This window comes from Manduca sexta, chromosome 8, assembly GCF_014839805.1.
Source record: "Manduca sexta isolate Smith_Timp_Sample1 chromosome 8, JHU_Msex_v1.0, whole genome shotgun sequence".
Taxonomy (NCBI): domain Eukaryota; kingdom Metazoa; phylum Arthropoda; class Insecta; order Lepidoptera; family Sphingidae; genus Manduca; species Manduca sexta.
Window position 1 is genome coordinate 6,919,191 of NC_051122.1, and position 22,814 is coordinate 6,942,004.

General features: G+C 33.4%; 1 protein-coding gene across 1 annotated transcript in view; it reads right to left on the reverse strand.

The window, feature by feature from the left end:
- Positions 1 to 341: 341 nt before the first annotated feature.
- LOC115446704 (alpha-tocopherol transfer protein-like) overlaps positions 342 to 22,814 on the reverse strand; it is a 29,677-nt gene continuing 7,204 nt past the window's right edge. Inside the window, exons 2-7 of the mRNA XM_030173482.2 lie at positions 18,702 to 18,792; positions 9,461 to 9,620; positions 8,216 to 8,471; positions 3,511 to 3,621; positions 2,634 to 2,770; positions 342 to 1,928 (exon numbers count right to left, since the gene is read on the reverse strand). Coding sequence (XP_030029342.2) covers positions 1,799 to 1,928; positions 2,634 to 2,770; positions 3,511 to 3,621; positions 8,216 to 8,471; positions 9,461 to 9,620; positions 18,702 to 18,789 — 882 coding nt within the window. The 5' untranslated portion in view covers positions 18,790 to 18,792 and the 3' untranslated portion in view covers positions 342 to 1,798. The remainder of the gene's footprint in view (positions 1,929 to 2,633; positions 2,771 to 3,510; positions 3,622 to 8,215; positions 8,472 to 9,460; positions 9,621 to 18,701; positions 18,793 to 22,814) is intronic.

Consider the following 22,814-nt stretch of genomic DNA (forward strand, 5'->3'; position numbering starts at 1 on the left):
ATAGTCGAGAGTTATTTGTGTTATGAAAAATATTAGTTTACTCAATTTTATTTATTTATTTTATTTTATATATTCATGAACCTATAACAGCTATATCAGCTCACGGCGTCCACTGCACTAGGCTCCAGGTCCGTATCGCAGTAGACCAAATAAGAATTAACAATATGTATACATTTTCATTAGGCGAAATACTTTATTTGAAGATAAGCAATCTGCGTTCGATGTGTAATTAGCCTTATTATATTGAGGAATATGGTTTTGTGGATATTTTTAGACATAAACTCTGATGTTCTCATTGGTTGAATGCGTAAATTAACCAAATTTATTAATAAAAAAACAACTATTCCCTTATCAGTATATTTAAAAAGGTAATATATCACATTAAATAAGGCACAAAAACCTTTAACAAATATTAATTAGGGCTGATTTTTAATTATTAGATAAAAGATATGAATTCAGGAGATAAAAAATTAAATAGGAGTAAAAAAATGTTTCATTCTTAAACTAGTCAGGTTATAATTTATATGATTATGTCTTAAATAATAATTAAAAAACGCCCCTAAAAAGTATTTAGAATTTCAATAACTGCATAACTTCGGTATCACACTATGTTTTTTTATGAAAAAAAATATTCCAGTTTTCGAAGCTAATTTCAATAAGTTTAAAAACAATTTATCGATCTTTTTATGACTGAAACAATAACAGTCGTAAAATATTGACCTTATTTACCAACAAATTGTCAATAAGGTCAGCGGGCCCTATTCCGTCTATAGGGCCAATTCGTCTTTTTGCAATTACGGTCGTTTCATTCAAAGGACAGCGTCTATAGCTGTATAGGTAAGAGTAAAAAAATCACCGATTTATGTGCTGGTGATTCATAAACGATTTTCGGCCACGGCGGCCAATCTCAACGGAGATCAGCCGAGTACGCAGGAGATATAGTTGACAACTGTGTGAACAATACACAGGCGCATTCTCTGTTTGTTCACTCTAATAGTCCGGTGAGACGGCATTCCGACATGACCAGAGAGAGATCAGGCGTAGGACCAACGGCTTTACGTGCTTTCCGAGGCACGAGGATATCACACCGCCAACTCTCTGACACCGAGCTGCGACTGAGTAATTTTTAAGATGGAAAATCCCAGTCATAATTATTTTGGCCCGACCTGGGATTCGGAGCCAGGAGCTCAGCGCGGTAGTCATACTCGTACCGTGTACAATTACAACTACGCCACTGAGACAGTTACCGATTTATGTATACTACCATCAAAGCTGTCCTTGGATTAGGAAGCCCGTGATTGTTAACAGACGAATATACCCCCGTAGACGGAATAAGGCCTTACATAATATGCTTTGTACTAAAAATATTTTATACATTGTTAAACATCAACTTGCAAAATGGTAACTTGAAATACATTTACGTTCGAAAGTCTTTGAAGCGCGTCGAGCGATTAGTTTAGTAAGACTCTAGATGCGATTCCTGGATCGAGACAATTCATATTATTACAATTTACAAATATTTGTTCAAATGTGGGATTTATACGACCAAGATTTCCTTACAATGCATTTTTTGTGACAAAGGAATTTAGTCGTAGATCCAAAGCATCAATTGTATTTTAGTCTGGAGTCAGATCTATGAGCTAGTTAAATGTGTTTACATGGACGGTTGTCAAATTATTAGGCCTACCCACAAGAAAATCCTGATTCGACCCTCCTATGACAAAAGCTGGGTACGTTCATTATAAAAAGTAATTAAAAAATAAAAAAAAAAAAATAAATACAAAACGCAAAGGGACTATCAATCCAGAGCTAAAGACCTGAAGGATCCAGGCAGTTCTTTGACTTTGTCCACCCTGTCGTCTTTGGAGTTGAGCGGTCGGAGAGAGTCATCCACGGCCCATCGCTTGTCATTTGTCAAGAACCAATCCCTGAAAAAAAGCATAAAAATTATTTATAATATTTTTAACTGACTTCATAAAAAGGAGAAGGATACTCAATTCCTCAGGAAATTTTAGTAGAGAGGGCAATGGAAGAAGTGAATTTTTTGATACTAAGTGATCATAATACAGTACTGATAAGAACTATACGGGTCATTTTGACATTGCGTTACTATATATTATGAAACCATATATTCGTCTTTTCCACTGCTAACTTTGTGTCAAGAACAAATTCCATGAATAACAAATATTTTCGCCAAAAATCCCAGTTATAGATTTCTGTTTTTTTGAACATTTTGTAGTTTAGTACTTCCTTTGTGGAAGCAGATGGCGCAAATAATTGACTTAAGGTATTAGGGATCGCGTCCATAAGGCGTGTCCACTAGGCCTGGCCGGTCCACCTAGTGGACGTGACCCCTAAAGATTATGTCTTGTAATGGCCAGTAAATTGATTAGTTACCATAATCAATCGGTTATTTCGGGTATCAAAAATTGATTTGTATTACTGACAATTGACACGTTGAAACATTTACAAAATGTAAATCAAGGTAAATGCACAACAACACTTACATCACAGGATGCAATAGGAATTTCAATATGTTGTACTATATACTAATTCATTAAACCTTTTAAAACTACAAATGAGTGGACTTAATAGCTTTTATTTAATTCTATTCTGGCTACTGACTAATTTACCTCTTGGATTCCATCTTCTTTATCCACTCTCTCTTGATTTGTTCGACGGGGCCAGCCGTGCCTCCGTATTCGTTGGGCAATATTTCCTGTGGTATGTCTTTGTATAATGTATCGGAGTTTGGCTCGTGGAATTTAATCTGTAAAACATTATCATTTGGATTAAAAGGAATGAAATGTGTGATGGTGATAACTTGTATGCTTAAAATAACCGTTATATAAGTGATCTTAATTGTGATTTAGAAATAATAATGATTATTCTTATAAATTATTTTGACGTATCATAAGTGAAACTTTGTTCGCCTACGTGAAATATAAAGTGTTTATTTATTTATTCATGTATTTAATCTCGATAGCAAAATTCAGGATATTTCGATTCATATATTACAACTATAACAGTACAAAATTTATCAATTCTTGTACATGTCTAAGACATGATCTTTACAAATTACTATACAATACGTATTTTAAGTCAAGACCTATTTAAATAATCGGCAGTTCATGGTTGCTCTCATGCGTGGGTACACTCATGCTAGTTGTTTGTTTCATCTATCTTATTGCGTATAAATTTGACCTTTGAGTACGATGAGTTTTTCCATCTTAAAAATTACTTAGTCGCAGCTCGGAATCGGAACGTTGGCGGGGTATTACCCCGTCCCTCAGAAAGCAAATTGGTCCTGCGTCTGATCTCTATCCGATTGCCGTCTCACCGGAATATGAGAGTGAAAGAACAAAGACTGCAACTGTGTACTGCGCTCACACTTGTGCACTATAATATCTCCTGCGTACCTGGCTGATATCCGTTGAAATCTGCCGACGTGGTCGAAATTCGGCTATGAGGATGCAACTAATAAACATAGATGTATTCCAGTAAACTTACCAACTTGGCGACTTCTGTCTTGAGGAACGGCTTGCAGATCGCGTGCAGTTTACCGATGTACGAGGGCGCGTTGATCACGTGTACCTGCTTTAGTCGGATCGGCATCGCTTCCTGGAATAAAGAAAATAAAAGTTACGATAAGCAATGTATGAAACTTATTTATAACTGGAAACCAAAATATGAGTACAACACTACGGCTCATTGTGAAGAGTAGCAAGTAAAATAAATCCAATATAAGATTCTCTATAGAGACGGACAAAGCATGCAGACAGGCAAAGGATACAGAAAGCTTTGCATCAAATTGCCTTTATACTCCAAATAAAGTCTGCACTGCGCTGGGTCCAGTGAAGTTAATTACTTCATCGTTTCTCATAAATGATTATATTCCTCATACTTGCTTTTATTTTCTATATGAAAAACCATCTTAATAACTCGTAATAACTACAAAATCTACAAAGCATAGGCACTTGCGAATCGTAAAACATTATTTCGTATACACTATCATAAAATCAAGAACATTACGTCAATAATTATTTTCCCATCCATTATCATTTAGACTAAGTGTAATTATGAACGTATTGAGATCTTGTCGATTTAAATACTAGAGGCTATCTATCATACTTCCTACATTTACTTAGAAATCGGTGTGACATCAAAATTTAAATGAAGTAACATCGGGAAGAATATATAATTTCATAATTACACAAAAACTGTATGTAACCCAGTATTTACTTTCAACGCTCCTTTCACTTCCTCAGAAGAATGACCGATATAATTTCGTAATGAATTTAGTTTATTGACACGTACTAGAGGTCCATTTTTATCTATCTAAACAATCTTCAAACACATTATGTCAAATACTATAATTGAAGAACAATACATTGATAGTTAGGTAATTCATAAAATAAATATTGATATCTAGATTAGACATGCTTCAGAGTTCAATACGTTTTCCAAATGTACATCCTTTTCTTTACGTTTTCGTATTTAAATTTGAATTTTTAACACTTATTGTAGAATCTACATCAACAGCAAAAGGCTTCTTGTAAATAAAAATATATCCGTTGTAAATTATTTCTATATTGCTTTTATTACTTTAACCAGACAAGACGAAAGTACAGCTCTTCAAGTTACTTTCGAAATATTCCTTAATTGACCAGTATCAACACGAATGTTTTGAACAGCAATGATTTTGCAAGTATACAAATTGACGAAACAGTTCGAAGATCGCTTTATGCCTCTAACGAAACCCCATGGGCAACGGGTAATTGTTCTCTAGTAGAGCCTAAAGACTTTGGCATTTGCGTAACTACAAGGTTGCTTAAATGCCTCCGCAAAATCTTTATGGCAGTACTGGGCCCTAAACGAACAGTTTTAGTAAATATTTCAAAAACACGTAATAAAATATCTAAAACAGTCCTTGAGGAATTTGAACTATTTTGAAATAGAGTGATGTTCGATAACTGGATGTAAATTAGCCAATGATCGCTTTGGAATATCAAGTGTGTATGACATCGTGGCTTTTCTAAGGGATCGAACGTGCAATGTGTGGAGGTCTGAAGTTTCAGATTAGTAAGAATTTTATGACTTACGCTGGCCTGACACAGAAAACGTACGTACGTAATTTAAAAAAAAGTACTGTGCGTGGAACACGTCATTTCGGAATTCTGTGATATATATTATGGTCTAGGATTTTTCAACTTAAATGTGCTACATTTAGAATGCCTGTTCTAGATGTTTTGTTTTCTAACTTTTGTGTTTTTGTTTATTTAAATAAAACGTACCAAAATCATAAACTACGCACTTTACTCCTCCTTATAGGCTTGGCACAATTACAATTTTACAATTAGTTATTCGAACTTTAAATGTAATTATAAAATAAAAAAAGTGTAAGTTTCGATCAAATTAAATATCAATGAAAAGTAATTTAAATTTTACGCACCCTAAAATCACTACTAATCTCAAAGAATTCGACACATCGGCAGCATCACACTTTCAGTCAGAAATACCTATACACTTACACACATCATATTCGCACTAAACTACAAAATTATTAAATTATCAGAACACTAAACTTGCGAAAATATCATGGATGTTTTTTAGCAGAATTTGATTAAAAGGTAAAGACGAGTATGTAATTGCATTTATTAATGTAATATAAAAATAAAAACCGTGTAAAGATAATTTTATTTATGAAAGTGCACTTTGGTCACAAAACCCCGCTGATGTAAGGCAGTGTGTGTACTACGTGATTATCCAGTTTAAGTAACCGTAAGATATAAATTGCTAAAAATAAATTATAATTATACCTATCACAGTATAATTCGCTTTAAGAAGGTTAAACTAAACGGATGTTAATCTGCAAATTTTCCGTTCCTACATAAATACTTTATGATATCGAAAAACATTCCACACAAAAAGGCTTCATTGTTTTTGTAATGTTCAATCATTGTTAGAATATTTTACTTTATGTAACCGAAGATCAAAAATTTATACATATTATTACTAAGAAATACCAAGAACTCTACACTGATCACTACACGATACTTTCTACTTAATACTTTGTAGGTAGGTAGTAATTTGATACATACGGATTATTTTTATTTTAGCGTAATTCCTAAGTCGATACCAATTATATTCAAGATGCTATGTACTGCATCATCAGCCACTTGAAGTCCACTACTGATCATAGGTCTCCCCTAAAGATTTCCAGACGGACGTATAAAACTTGTCTGGCATCCAGATGTAACGTACGATGATACGAAATACATAAATTTAATATAAAATATTCATTGCTACAATCTACAAAATAATATCATTAAAATATTTTCGCCGCGCAATGCAACATTAACGCAACCTGTCTAGACAATATAGCAATCAATTTTTTTCCTTATAACTTGTACTATGTAATAATGTTACAATTACTCTTGCCACTGAAAGTTAGCGGCGGCGGTTAATTGTAAAATAACTGTTATGTAATACGCTCTACTACCTTTTTCTCGTGGCTTCACAAGCTTAAAAAAATATAAAGTTTATATTTTCCCAGGTTTAAAAGTAGCCTGTGTGTTATTCCACATAATAATCGATTTTTATGCCAATTACATCCCAGATCCATACATCTATTCTGGCGTGGATGATGAACAAACATCCATACTTTCGTATTTATACTCTTAGCATAGATAGTAAATACACTTATACTACATTCTCTAATAAAATAATTCATGAAATGCGACGTATGGCACAAGTTTGAAAACAACCCGGTAAATCCTATGCATTTTGAGTCCAAAATTGTTGATCGAGTAGATTTTCTGTATATGGATGAGAAAAAGACATAAAAGTTGTACAAGAAACAAAAAATACATTGTCATGTGGGCTCTGAAAGCTCGGACTCTGGAATATGTGTCGAATATGGCGATAGGCTCGTCCTCTATCACGAGGTAAAGAGTGAATGCCTCGGTTCCCTCTACCTCTTCAGGAATTAAGGCGCAAAGTGTTATGTGAAATAAGATAACTTTTACTTAGGCGGATCTATATGAGCTATCATAATGGCGATTAGAAATACGTGTGAAACACACCATGCAACTTTTACACTATACTTTTGATTGACATTTGAATAAAACCTCTGTGAAATCAAACTATTCGCGGCAGTTTTATTTTGTAGGTACATACGTAGGTATCAGCCAATGGTTTTTTTTTAAATAAAAAAGAGTCAGATATGCCATTAGCTTTAAGCATTTGCAATCGAAATTAGATCGTTTGCATACACCACGCATATTAACGCGAGATAAATTAAAAAAAAAAACATTTTTTTTGTTTTTCTGATTAAATACATTATGCCATTCGCACGACATGTTAATGTAGTGAAAAGCTTGAGAAGGTCTATGTGTGCGTGCGAACAACTTTTTTTCATTTGTTAAGGTATAGCAGATATATATTTATTGAATATAGCCCCGTAAAATAAAACAGCACGCTAACCGTATTTATAAAAGCTATCTATCTATCTGTTCCAAATATTGAATACACATAGAAATTAAATTAAACATAATATTTCCACAATATGTGACCTTCACTGTACTAAACATTTTAGTTTGCAAATAAGTATAACACTATTATATACACAATTTAATAAGTAATATTTTGGTATCTTAAAACTTTCAATAATAAAATTATATTTTAAAGAAATTTGTAAGTCTTTGTATATTCGCGTACGCAACTCATGCGCAGTGCGTATGGATCAAATGTTCAAGGCCGTTAGCTCGGAGGAGCGCCTTAACCGAGGAAGTTGCGAAAGTTGTTACAAAACGTATAAAGTTTATACATCCTATTAATTATTAATGTATCATTTATATTCTCATGCCAAAGTGTACGGTCAAGGCCGCCATCTTTATATTGCACAATATATTTTAATCCCCAAAGATTTTTTGTTCCATAAAAGTGTATAGAAAAATCTTCGCAAAGTTGACTCTAGACATTTATCCTTGTACTTATACATTTCTAGACTACAATCTTTCTCTATTCTCCGCGTTGGTAATAGTATGAAATTTTTCATCTTAACACACTTCGGAAAGTACACATTAAGTCATCTAGTTAGCACTCATAATAGGTATTCACCATTTTTTTTAGAACTTGTAGCAATAGAGAGCAAGCAATAAATACAAATTAAATCTCTTTCTTGAGAGAATTTAAGTAGTATGTTTAACAGTACCTGCGTGTAAATCATGTATTTTCTCAATGCTGATAGATTGATTTTCGATATGAACTTGAGGGTAACATTCGCTGAGTCAAATATTGGTATTTCTCCTGAAGGTACATCTGGGTCTTCCGTGAGTCTCGTGTCAGCCAGCATGAAGAACGTCTTCACTGCATCCACGAAGTTAAACAGGTCTAGTTCAGGACTCTTTAGCCGATAGATAAATACTTTATAGTTCTCCTTTGTTTTGTTTGGTAGCGGTAACATGTCCCTGTAACAAAAGTTATTTTTAAGCATAAATAATAAATGCATCTATTCTTTCCCACTAGAACAATCAATCATTTATTTCAAGATAAAAATCCCGCTTTATATTTTCCTGGAATAAAAATACGTTTTAGCTACCTATTAGTGAAAATAAAATTTAAATCGGTTCTGTTCCGAAATTTACCCCTACATACCCAATATTAATAGCACAAAGATTTTTTTAGCTGTATATAAGTATTAGTATAAATTGCATAAAAACAACTACTGGAACTGACTATTTTATGTTATTACGTTCTCATCTTATTAACGTACAGATACAATATAAATACTTCTTATTGTAATCATTTTTAAATAATATTTAAACAATTCTCTAAATCTTTGGTGTAAACGGGCGTTCCTATCGCAACAAGCGACCAACCACCACCTTTATAGCATGAGTACCTACTTCATTTTTGTATTACAATTCAGCAACGCAAAAGCCTTATTTTATTCTCAGCTTATAAAGATTTATCTTACACTGACTGGTTTCTCTGAGCACTCAAGTTGTGATAAGCAAGCAAAGTATTAAAGAAACTCAAAAGCCTTATTTTATCATAAGCTAATTTAAATTTATTTTACACTTAATTATTTCTATAAGTGTTGGAGATGTGATATGCAAGAAATATTCCGCTGTTAGCCTGCTCTTTAAATACTAAGCCCCTTATTCATAGACTTTATCTATATAAGGACGGAGCATTGCTGTGATAAAAAAATATGTTTCTCAGCTTTGTTTATCTGACAGCTTGCTGTTTGTTCAGCGTTGTCTATCTGACAGCCAACTAGATTCAAGTTGTATCTCAATATGAGTCAATCACAACGGCCCTATGTCTATGCACTGCGAAGGCTGCCATGCCGTCAGCACTGAGAAATAGACTTGTTATCACAGCAAAGATAGAGCTTAGATATATAACGTCTGTGAATAAGGGGGTAAGAGAATAGAATTAAAAAAATACATACGTAATCTCAAAAACACGCCTGATCTCCGGCGCCCAGGGGTCTCTCTTGCAGAACAGCTCCGGCGCGTTGTGGCGGATGGTGAAGAAGAAATCGATGGTGCGCTTCGTTCGCTCCAAACTGAACTTGCAACTCGTCAGGAAACGTAGCAGTAGAATGTCATCTAGTAATAAAAAATAATATAATAATTACATAAATATTTAAATTCAAATGTCTAAATATTAAATGGCCTATAGCATTCAAGAATAATATAGTTATTAGTAGTAACCTATAGCAACAATTTAATTTATAGCATCCATTATTAGTAACATGTAAATTTTATCTAGGAAAAACTTTGTCTCGCGCGGATCCGCAAGTAAAATGTTAAGACTTTCGCATTTATAATATTAGTAGAATATGCACATTAAATGTGATAGAGATACTTATAACAGTAAGCCAGTGAACTGTATTTCCAAGAACCGACGATCACAAATTCATAGAAAACCGCGAACTTCCAGTGTACTTTTTTAAATTCCGATCAATAGAAAACTTTGGAACTTTCGTTGGTTTTGTTAAAATTAAAGCTAGTACCAGATATTTCAAACGTTGATTAGTAATATAATTAATTAGTATAAAATTAATATAAATTAATGCTTTGGCCTCTCAGTAGTAGAGGAGGCCCGTGCTCAGCAGTGGGCAAGTATATAAAACAGGGCTGATATTATTATTATTATAATGCTTTGGCAAATGTAAGGATTTTACATATGTATAACAGATATTTTGTGACTTTAAGTTAGAGTTTGGTTTATACTAGGTTTTGGTAATAAGGGTTGATAAATGTTACCTTTTGGGGGTGAACCAGTGCATTTATTTCTTAGTCGCATCTTTTAATTCAAGGTCTATTATAATCAAAAGCCGGTCAAGGTCTCAGACCCTTTTCATATTATACAAACGTCAAATGCACGTTGGCAAAATGCAGCGCTTAGAGAACACGTGTTTTGTATGAATTTTGATCAGGATGTCCACATGCTAACGCGCGTCTCACACTTGTAATTTGAATGGGATCATCACCGAGGTAGTAAACCGATCAATTCTTGTATTATACAAATATGTATAAGTACATGAGTCTATCAGTTTTAAAAAGATTAAATTAATTAAAAAGCAATAATTTTAATGAAATTATTATTTATACAAACATTAAAAACGTCTATAATAATTTTCTACTTTTCTAGTTCAAATCTAGTATAACGAGTAGGTCAAGGCATCCTCCATTTATGATTTTTACGGCAAAAACATTTGGACCGCATACCGATAAGGCACGGCGCGAATATAAAATAAGCTTTACGAATAAGGCATTGATTTAGTAGTGAGATCCTTTAAATACCGATGTCTACAGATATTTTGCTTTGGATTTAAGATGTATCTCATTACGTTGAATAGTGCCTATACCGAGCCTTTTATGACTGATTCCTTACTAAACGACTTTCGGCCACGGCGGCAAATCTCAACGGAAATCGAAGTACGCAGGAGATATTATAGTTCAGAAGTGTGGGCGCAATACACAGGTGCACTCTCTATTCCTTTACTCTCATAGTCCGGTGAGACGGCAATCCGACATAGGAGATAATGCGCAGGACCAACGGCTCTCCTATACTAAATCGCATCTCCTTTTAATATACTATGGTACCAATTACCAAATTCCTATCGTAGACATTAAAGATTGTAAGAAAAATGCCATCTATGTTTACCAGCTCTATAAAGTGTGGTGGTTTTGGAGGTCGCGTGATTTGTGTAATGTGACATTGACCGTTGGTTTCTTAATAAAACGGGTCTATTTACATACATAAAAATGAATGATTTCTTTTAAATTACTTTATTGGTATGTTTACGTTTATATTCAGCCTCGTTGTTCTATGTTTGTTATTTTTAACACGCTTTTTTTAGCTTCGATCGTATGTTTGATGTAACGGAAAATTTGAAGACAATTTTAACGTAAGTACTTCAATATGTGCATACTTATCAAAGATCGATGACAATGCAAAAATATGAATAAAACACGCTTTTATAAAATCCAAAAGAAAAAATAAATTTGAATTAAGAATAGTGAAAAAAAAATGAATTTGTATGAAGTAGTAGTAAATTAACAAATAATTTCTTTAAAAATAACAATATAAGATATTATTGAAAATTTTAAACTACAAAAATATTCCTTGTCGAATTGTATTTTTAATAATGCTGATTGCAAATTAAAATGATGTGTACTTTAAGAGAAGATGCACGGAATCAACAATTTTTATTGTGAATTAAATGACACAAACCAAAAAAATAATAATAATAATATTGTAGAAATTTGGTGTTTTTTTTTTCCATATTTTTTTTAAATTGTTAGCGCGCCTTTTGCTTGAGGGAGTATCTTGGACAGAGAAAATAATGAATATACAATCATATTTAACCGTGGCTTTAAGAACCCTTATTATTAAGTGCCGAAGATTTTAAACCAGACTGTGCATAAGTCTAGCATAAGTTGTCATCATAAGGTTACCTAACAAACCTCGACACCTGAAGTATCGAGTCTAAGGAAATCTAGATTTTGAAATATTTCCTTTTATTGCCTAACATTGCCATCTGCACACTATTGCTCAAATGACCCATGGCAAATGCGTAATATTAATGTTGAGGTAAAAAATGTAAATATTGATAGATTGCCGCATTATTTACCCTGAAGACATTAAAACAGATCATCTAATAAATATAGATGGGTGATGATGTCGAATTTCGATGAAGAACAAGTTATTTAAAACAATATTTTTTTGGCGCGAGTACGTATTGAAGCTGATGATTAATAAACACATACTTCTAATAAATAAATATATTTTTTACTAAAATCCCGACTACACAAACTCTTGGATAAAAAAAGTCTTCGAAACGTCGAAATCCAAATTTAAACAATTTAATCGCGCAAAAATCCGTAAAGTATTTTTATTTCAATGTCAAAAATATGCGTAAACATAGGAAATACAGTTACTTTTGCCTTATTCTTATATGCCTTCCTACTTAAAATGACTATTATTGTCTAAGAATGACTTTCAAATTTTTCAAGGCATACAAGTCTTTCACTTAAGAAACTGTCCACATACATAAAAGATGGTAATAAATATTGGTTTACCTGTTAAAGCGTTTACATTAACATTTAGGGCACGCTAATACACAAACGCACACGGATTGTCAAGAAACGTGTCAAAAAAAACTTCTTTGCGCATTATTTACGGTTGAGATGTTTACGTGTATTTTCCTTGTGGTTTTCTTTGTTTCAAAATCATTTCTCAATGGACGATCAATAGAAGTTACCACTCCAAAAAGTAATCATATTTTTAGACTAAAACAATTATTATACAAATGAATTATATGCATTATATTTGCTACAAAGTTTATAACAACTGTTTTTGCAAACGACTAAATTTTGACGAATATTTTGAGTGATCTAAAGAAATTTGACAAATTAAAGCATTATGAATTACTTGAGCCCTAGTACCTGAGATAGTATAACATCTTTATGATTTATAACAGTTGATGTAGAAACAAATAAGAGGGGCTGTTGATAATGGGTAAGAGTTCAGCCCTTAATTTTTATACATGAACCCTGCACCTGATAGTAAGTTTTAAACCTAAAAAGAATAGGAGATGGAAAGAGCAAAGACATACTTGTGATGGGCAATGAATGGTTATATGAAACACAACACGTTATCCACTTCACGCTATTGGTCTGTAGACCACATTATACACCACGTCTTCTAAAGTCATTCTCCACTTTCATCATTCCATGCCTCACGCGGAAGAGGTCGCAGATTACGGCATGCAGACAAGCGATCCAATGTCATGCTATTACTTTGTTATACTTCACTAACAGAGCGTGCAGTATACATTGCATTTTTAAACTAATATTGGATGGTAATACACTTCTTGTATTTTGTAAGTTGTAACTATCGGATGCTTTAACGATGGAAAAACACTTTCTTTTATACGAGATCGGCGAATTAAACCAACTGCACTTGATGTTAAGTGGAAAGGGGTGTAATAGAATGTCAACTGACGAGAGAGATATCAATCGGTAGTTAACACAATTCTGCCGGCCTGTTCGAACCGAATACACAGGCTGATGCCAGAACACGACACGCTTACGTGGGCCGCTATGGCGGGTTTTATCACCATAAGGTAACTAAGCATTCTCCATAAGAATTTCGAAGGGATTTGAAGTCTGATCTGCATTAGATTAGAATGGTGGAGTAATGTTTGAACGCTCTGAATAGTACAGGAGAACCGTACCCGGCAGTAGCAAAAGCCGGCCAACGATAAGTGACTCTTTACTTTGACTTTACGTGACGTCTTCAAAATCCATAAACATCCACAATTCCGAAATGCTAATCAGTAACTTCGATTAATAAACAAATTAGTAAATATTTTCACAAGTTTAAATATTTATGCATCAATAATGTTTGTTCTTAGCGGCGATAGCCTAGTTGGGTGTGGAAGGGACTGCCAAGACGAATGTCCGGAGGTTCAAATCCCAAGTACACACACCTCTGAATTTTCTAAAATCTTGTGTGTATTCTTTGTGAATTTATCGTTCGCTTTAACGGTGAAGGAAAACATCGTGAGGATACCTGCACATCTGAGAAGTTCTCTATAGGAATTTCGAAGGTGTGTGAAGTCTATCAATCCGCACTAGGCCAGCGTGGTGGACTAAGGCCTAATCCCTCTCAGTAGTAGAGGAGGCCCGTGCTCAGCAGTGGGCAAGTATATAATACAGGGCTGATATTATAATGTTTATTCTTTACGAAACCCAGTTCCTCTTAGTAGCTAAAGATTAACAAGATAGCAGCTTCCCGCGACGGATTTCCCATTGCTTTAAATATTCAATAATTTTAACTACGCGAATCCGTCTGTTCATACCGTGAGTAAGATTGCTATGGGATTATTATTTAGATTTTAATCACGCATTGCATAGAAATGACGCTTGTTATCGCTTAACAAATTCCATTTTAAATATACGCGTGTGTTTTACTTACGTCTTCGTCCGCGCGAACGAATTTTCGTTCTATATTTTGGGGATAAAAAGTAGTTTATGGGAAGTAAGTAAGTATTAAATTTCATCGAAATCCGTTCGGTATTTTTTGAGTTTATCGCGTTCACAGACAGAGGGACACGTTTGAAGGACCTTATTTTATAATATGAAAGGATAACAGATTCCTCATTAACAGACTGTATAACTCAGCGAGACGATAAAAAAACGAACGAGCGCAGGTTTGATTACCGCATCCAAGGGAATCAAAGTTATGAATGTAACTGTTGGTATTTATTGATATACAATGTTAAGTAATCACAGTTGATACATTTCCTTGTAAGAAAAGATCTATTTTCCTTTTCAAACATTGATAAATGCCTTGAAAAGGTAAGCAAAAACATAAAATTAGTTTTGCAAGCAATATATTGCCAATTTGCGATTTATTTGCGTCAATAACTCATACCATCCATGTTAACGATACACACATTAATGAAATTTTAGTTTAGATTACAAAATGGACTATGAATGATTAATGAATGAATCCTTCCGAACCATTTCTGCGAGAGTTCAACGACACTGTCGAAATCAAAGTGACTTTTACTTTTAATTGTTGCGAAAATATTGCACGCGGACCTGCAACGTATTCGAGTTGTACTACTGAATAATAAATAGGGGCAGGAACAAATAACTTTTTTATTTGGAACTAAACGTTGCTCATGGCTTCCCCCGTGAAAAGTACTTACAAAATTACCAGTGTACAGTAATTTAGGATACTGTAACAATCTACACTGTAAGTAATATAAAGATGTTTATTTACATGACGCCAGTGCTACCTATTTAAAAAAAACTAAATCAAAATCTTTACTTATTTCCCACCGGGACTTTTTTCCGGGTATAAAAAGTTAGCTATGTGTTAATCCAGGACATGGTCTGTGTATGTGCCCTATTTTATACAAATCCATTCATTTGTTAAGCCAGGTCTATGTGTGTGCCAAATTACCATTCAGACATTTCTTCGTTTACTTCTAACATTTTCACAAACTTTCACTTTTATAACAATAGTAAGTAATTACTTACAAAACCTTAAAACTCTACTTAAATATTTTGTTTTAGAAAACTCATTCGCCCATCTTTCCGGTCCGTCTAATATTTATTATTATAAGCTTTTTTGTGAATACAACATATTTGCGGATTATAAATATTTTATCTAGGTTCGGTTTGTAATGAAAATATTTTCTAGAAATACCTCAGAAACTGATTTGTAGAAATTTTGTAGGTGTAACAGATGGAAGCTGGAAGTACATAGTTAGAATTATCAAACATACATTTAATCTATACATATATAGGAAAGTATTTCAATACCAACTAAAGATAGTTCTAGCAAGCCAATAGGGGCAATAAATGCGCCTCTGCCTACCTCTTCGACAATAATGGCGCGATTGTGTGAGTACCATGTAGTAGTCGCGTCAAGTTATTATATGCCAATGCCTTTAGCCCACATATAGCTGCACAAACACGAGTATTCGTGCACGTGATGACGGCCATTTAGATTTAAGTCTACTATTAGTGTTGACCCTTGGCTTTACTTAGACTATTATATTTAATTTTTTCAATAGTACGTTGAATATATACCGTTGAAATGTGATGCATTTAATTATATTATTACTGTTATATATATTGGAGCTAGTTATAATGTAACAACTACTGGTTGTACATAAATAAAAAAAAAAACATTAGAAAAAGTAAAAGAACCTTTGAATTTATTTATAAGGATGAAAATATTCATCCCTATAAATCGTTATCACCACAAAATATTTATATTTCTCATAGATCTGGTAATGACGTCATAAGCTGTTTGTAAACATCACACTTTTGCCATGAGGAACAGTGAAAATCAACATAAATATAAACAAAGTCTACTCTTGTATCAGGAAATCCCGGATCTTGATAATATGTTTCATAAAAAGAATTCGGTGATGAAACTATATTGCGTGCGTGCGTACGACTTCTGCTCTGAAGTTTCGGGTTTGAATGCCGGCTCGGGGAATGTGACATTAGCTTTTTTCTCCCAAAAACAGCTTGGAGTCTGGTATTTGTGCCCGATATGGCGATGGGCTTACCCCCTTTCAGATCATAGGACGGGAAAAAAGTGGATGCACTGATTGCGTTTCTGTCTACCCCTTCGTGTATAAAAGCCGTGAGTGTGTGTTTACATTAATTAAATTGAAAAAACAACTTCTACCTACGATAAAAATTTTAACAATGATTTTAATTATATCATAAAATCAGATAGAAAACAATATATAAATAATATCGAGTAGTAGGAGTGTTTGCGTACTTATATTTGATTGGTAAGGTTTTAATTTAAACCTGTTCAGAATTTGTTTCACAAGATCCCATTCCTTAACATACAGCTAATAGTGTAGACATGTATATTGGGCAAGTATATCTCAATAAATCGTGAACTCAGATTTTAAGCTATTAATTTTAGTTATTAACCTGAATATACCTATAATTATGTAGCATGCATTCAAATGTCAACATAATTATTTTTAAACGTTTACGACCATGCCAAAGGAAAGTTTTGATTAAGCACAAAGAATTTTAAGATTATATAGAGTCGACATTGGGAAGACCGCTTTACAAAAATTGAAAAAAAGAGACCAATGTAACCAACACTTCATAGTTTTCCATATCATGATTTGCACGTTTTTAATACACATATTATAATGTGTTCTGTGAATATGTTATTTTTGTATTAATATCTAAGGGCGCTGTGACATCTTGTCATACGGACATTATAAATAAGTTACGATTGCTATTGATCGAATAACTTTTGGAGCACAAAAATCCAGATGTCCGGTCTATAACTTACTATACTGTTTAATGTCTTAGCTTATGCATTTATGTATCTATAATCTGGTAGGTACAAAATGTCCATATTTTTTTTTATAATTTCCTAATGACAAGCTTTTGGCACTTATATGCTGCTTTAACACTCCGTATGTTAAGTAGTTTAACATCGCCATATAATTTTACAAGCCGGAAACAAAATATAAAAGTAATAAGTAAAATTCAAACGAAACAAGAAACAAACCAGAAAATATATATTATGTAATTATATTTGCTGGTGGTAGGATATATTTTATATCCGCTCGGATAGCGACTACTGGACAAGGTGTTAAAACCCGCCATAATAGCACACGTAAGCGTGTCGCGTTCTGGGATCAGTCTGTGTATATTCGGTTCCAACAGGCCGGCATAATTGTGTCGACTGGCGAGGGGTAATCATCTCTCGTCAGTCGACATTCTATCGGACCCCACTCCACTTACCATCAGGCGCAGTGGGGTCATATTGCCGTACCCTTGTTAATATTCCAGCTTTTACTTGCAACTTTGCTCGCGTAAAGGAATTTTCCGGGATAAAAATGCTGCTATATATTTTCCTGGAATGGAAAGCCTATAACCTTACCAGGGCCTTAAACTATCTCATTACCAAATTTCATAGAAATCCCTCAGTTGGATTTTGAGAAAATCGATCACATACAGACTGATAGCTTTTGGGTACTTTGTTTTATAATATGTATAGTTAGCTGATAGAATATTAATGAAATAAGTACGATTTTTAAAATATAGACTCGCAGTCGCGTGTAAACAACTTTTAGTACTTTTTTACCTTTGTGTATCCGTTAAATAGAGTTATTTATCCATACATTGGATGTGTTAGTAATTAATTCTATAGGTATACTGGTATCTGATTGTTAATACCCATTGTAATAAAATGGTGTCTATATAAAGCTACTAAGAATATAATTGTGACTATTAATCCTTATGTAGAATTATAAAAATGTTTATGGATGATTCTTCTACAAGATTACCTGAGATCAGTCACGTATGGCCTACGGATATATGTCGCTTTATAAATATTCTCATCCATACATATTATAAAGCAAAGTCTCCCGCCGCGTCTGTCTGGTCGCAATAAACTCAAAAACTACCCAACGGATTTCGATGTAATATGGATATAGTTTAAGATCCTGGGAAAGAGATAGACAGATTTTTATTTTAGGGAAAACATATCACCCAGGTAAACCCGCAAAAGCTAGTTAAAATAAATAAAAGTTATTTTCTTTATATTTAGCTAAATTATTATTAATTGTTGTTGAATACCTATAAATAATTTCAAATATACGACGTACTTACCAACATCATGGGGAAGATGGGGTTGTTTGGAGAGCCAGTCTTTGATTGTGACCAAGTCCACACATTGCATTATTTCTTGATCCGGCATTTTCTGAAAAGAGGAAATAATATTATTAATATATGTATATCAAAAAACTTAATAAACTACATAATGTAACATTTCATTTTGGTCTCTAATTTATAACGATTGGAAAATAAATAATTTAGGTATCCAAATGAAATACTTTCAATATTAACACACACATAAATACACACTACACAGGCCTGACTGCAAATGAAAACATCATAAGTTGTGTATATCAGGAAACTAGTATTAAGTTTAGTGAATAGGGGACCGGCCTGTGTTCGATTTTGTACATTATTCTATATGAAATGGTTGATAATACGAAAAAGAAACCCTTCTGCGAAAACTGCATTAAAATTGGTTAAAAAATGAGCTAGTAAATCATATTTCAAATATTACTATGTGCCGAAGTGGGCGCGAAGTGGGAATATCGCTTCATCTCTTTCTTTCGCACGCGTCGTAATGCCCGATGACGTCACACGTGGGTATTGCGCCTCTTTTCTGTTTCTTGTTACTTACCCCTTCTACCGAAATTAAAAGACTTATAACTTGATGATTTTTTACCGGATTTAAATAATTCTTTCTGTGTTATAATTTATATAACGTAAATATTTGATAATAATAAAAAACAAAAATGAGTCCGGTCCCCTATTCTTATGATTTCTAACCTAAATCTAGTATAATAATAATACATTTTATTACACAAACACGTTTACAAAAAAGTCTATGTTAGGTAACCAATAAAACACTCAATACAGATTGATACAGTACATCCTAAAATAGGGTAGTAGCCCTGTCGCTTAGGATAAGTAGAGCTCAACCCTCCGGAAGTATTAGCAGTTAGCTATTGCAAAAAAGTATAGTGTCAATATAAATATTTGCATTTAAAAACAAGGTTTTGTATTCAGTGTAAACGAACCTACGGACTTTTCCTTCAAAGCTGTCTCATCTGTCACGCTATAGACTATCAAATACATCCTCTAGTTATGGAATGTGTGGCAACATGTTTATCAACATTTATGTGTGAGAAATCATTCTCCGAAGAATTTGGTGTTCGCAGAAACATTGCTATGACTACGAAAGCCCATTGTTACATTTACGGCAGCATTAATTTATGTTATTTTGATTGTGTTGGAATGCATTGTTTCGTGCTATTGAAATATTTAATGATAATGTAACACTTGACTCTAATTCAGATCGTACTAGTTCAGCCGCGCTTACTCTAAATAAATAATAGTATTGTGTTGGTTTGATTGTTAGTACGCTACGAATACGCGCATTATAATAGTTGTCTCATCCAGTCCCAGTGACCGTCCTGAGCCGAGGTTCGTAACCCGTTAGTGGGTTGCAATCCGCATGGTCGCTTAAATTTCAAGGGTTGCGAACGCCTAAAGGGTTCACCCAAAAGCCCATTCTAGAAGCAGTAGATAATATCAGACGTATGCAGAATTTGGAAAAGTAATATTTAAGTTCTCGACTTTATTGAATATTTTTCCTTAATATTATTAAAATGTATCAGCGCAGTTTTTTTTAATTTAATAATCCTTGAAAATCTATAATACTCGTAGACTGCAAATTTTTGGTTCACATTAATATACCTAGTTATTTTTTTTAAATCACATTTTAAATTTTATTTGTTAGGCATTAATTATACGTGTGTATAGTCTACCAATCCGCACTGGACCAGCATGCTGGACTAAGGCCTAATCCCTCTCAGTAGTAGAGGAGGCCCGTGCCCATCAGTGGGACAGTATGTAATATAGGGCTGATGTTATAATTTTTATATATTATATATTAATGATATTATGTAGCTGTATAATTAACAGCTATAAATTTTGTTTCCTATAATTTGGCACACCATATCGATGGTCACACCTTAGATTCTCTTCCAAATAGTTTTATAATTATTCCCTAAAAGCAAAACTTATTTACAAGCATGTCTATTGAATTTATTCAGATGTCTATTGTATCAACCGTTGGCACGTACCTTCAAGCCGAGTTCAGTCGACTTGTTGGCTTTAATACGTGACTCGCAAGCGTTCTTGGAACAATACAATATATGCACGCTACGTCACCTGTCTGATGTCCAAATTTATGGGTGCCGCAAGTTCGTTATGTAATGGAACAAAAATCCTTAGCTAGTTGTTTCCTATGGCCTTCATTGTTGCCCAATGTTTGTTTTGTTTTGTAAAGACGATGGCAATGATTGTTGTTAATTAGGTATGTAATTTTTGTTTTATCCATCCATTGAATATAATTTAAAGCCTATGTAGACAACGTGACGTGCTTAAACACAACTAAAACGCGCGATAAATATGATACAGAGATTTTCCCGCCCTAATACCCACAATTACAACTCCTGTAAGCCAGGATCAGCAGTGGCACGCATTTTATAACACCGAGCGGTGAGGCTCGGCGAATTATAGGGAACAATGAACTAAGAGGGCATTTTAACCTCAAGTATAGGGACCTTTACTCGATAATCCAGTTGTAAAGCGCCACGGATAAAAATTAAACAAAAGAGTCCTATCACATGAGTTGCTGCTACATGAAATGCGATGAAGTCTGTAGATAGGAATATGGGAAACTATATTCCTATATACAAAATCTGCGCGTTGAGAACTCACGTTGTTTTCATTACTAATATTATGAAAAACATGTAATGTTTTTTTTTCCAAAGGATTAAAAAAATAACAAATGTCTAACCAGTTGATTATACCAAAAAAAGAGCTGTGTAATTGTGCCATGAAACCCATCTGCGTCATAAGACAACTACTGACGTCTTAGTGGTAAAATTTGATGAACATCTTAATAATAGGTAACATGATTGGCGTTATGTAGTAATTATCTCGTAGATATATATTTTTTAAATTATTGGTTGGCAACTATAGGAAAAAAAATTGTCTTAGTTAATTTTTATGCAATTTAATTTTTGATAGCGAAAACAAACATTACGAAAACCTATCCTTTACTTATATTACAAAACATAGTCACTTCGCCGTATCTGTCTAAACGTGATAAACTTTAAAACCATCGATCGAATTTCGATGAAATTTGGTATAAATATAGTGTAAGACCCTAGAAAGGACATTACCCACTTTTTACTATAGAAAAACTTTTTCATGCAGGGGAAGCTGCAAGGATAAACTAGTAAACTACATTCATATCATCACCTAGAGTTTAGAACTGTCAAATACTGTACTCTTTTCTTTCCCTTATATGGAGTAGCTAATTTTATTACTTAGTGCCAGGTAAAATAATTGAACTTATATTATAATCTTTGTTTCTAATGCCTATGAGAAGGAAAGATATTATTTGCTGTTAAAAAATAAGGAGCGCAGACCTAGTCAACTCTTAGAAGTACCTTTAAATTGAATCTAATTTATGATTATAGATCCTATAAAGGTAAAAAAACCGTAAACTAAGTAGGTAATTATTGTCGTCAATATAGATTGTAGATTGATGTAATTTGAATCGTTACAAAATATTAGTCTTGTGGTGAAGTAATGACTAGCAAGTAGCAAGCGATAGTTCATTCCCATGAATAGAAACTACATATATAAAAACCGAAGGCAGCGCAAACAACTTAAAAAAACTTAAAATCCGTCTCACCGGAGCAAATTATCGGAATGAAAGTAACCTATATGCTTATCCAGGACATGGTCTATCCATGTGCTAAATTTCGTCCAAATCCGTTCAGCGGTTTAACTTACTGCGTTAACTTCTTACAAACATCAAATATTGTAACATACATTTGCATTTATAATATTATTAACATAGGAAAACATAGATATATTAAGAAATCCCATTGTTAAATACAATGGTTTATTGTTCAAACCTTCAATATTTCAATGTTAACATAGAAAAAAATACGACTGACAATATACAATATAATTCTGTTTGTTGCAGTGATTTATCTCATTCGCTTTGATTTAATTGCATCCTCTTTTGAATTACAATGAATTGATAATTCTATGTCTAAGCGAAGGTTTAAAATAATGTAATATTATATAGATATAAAGTCACACAACATGTTATTTTAAATACCT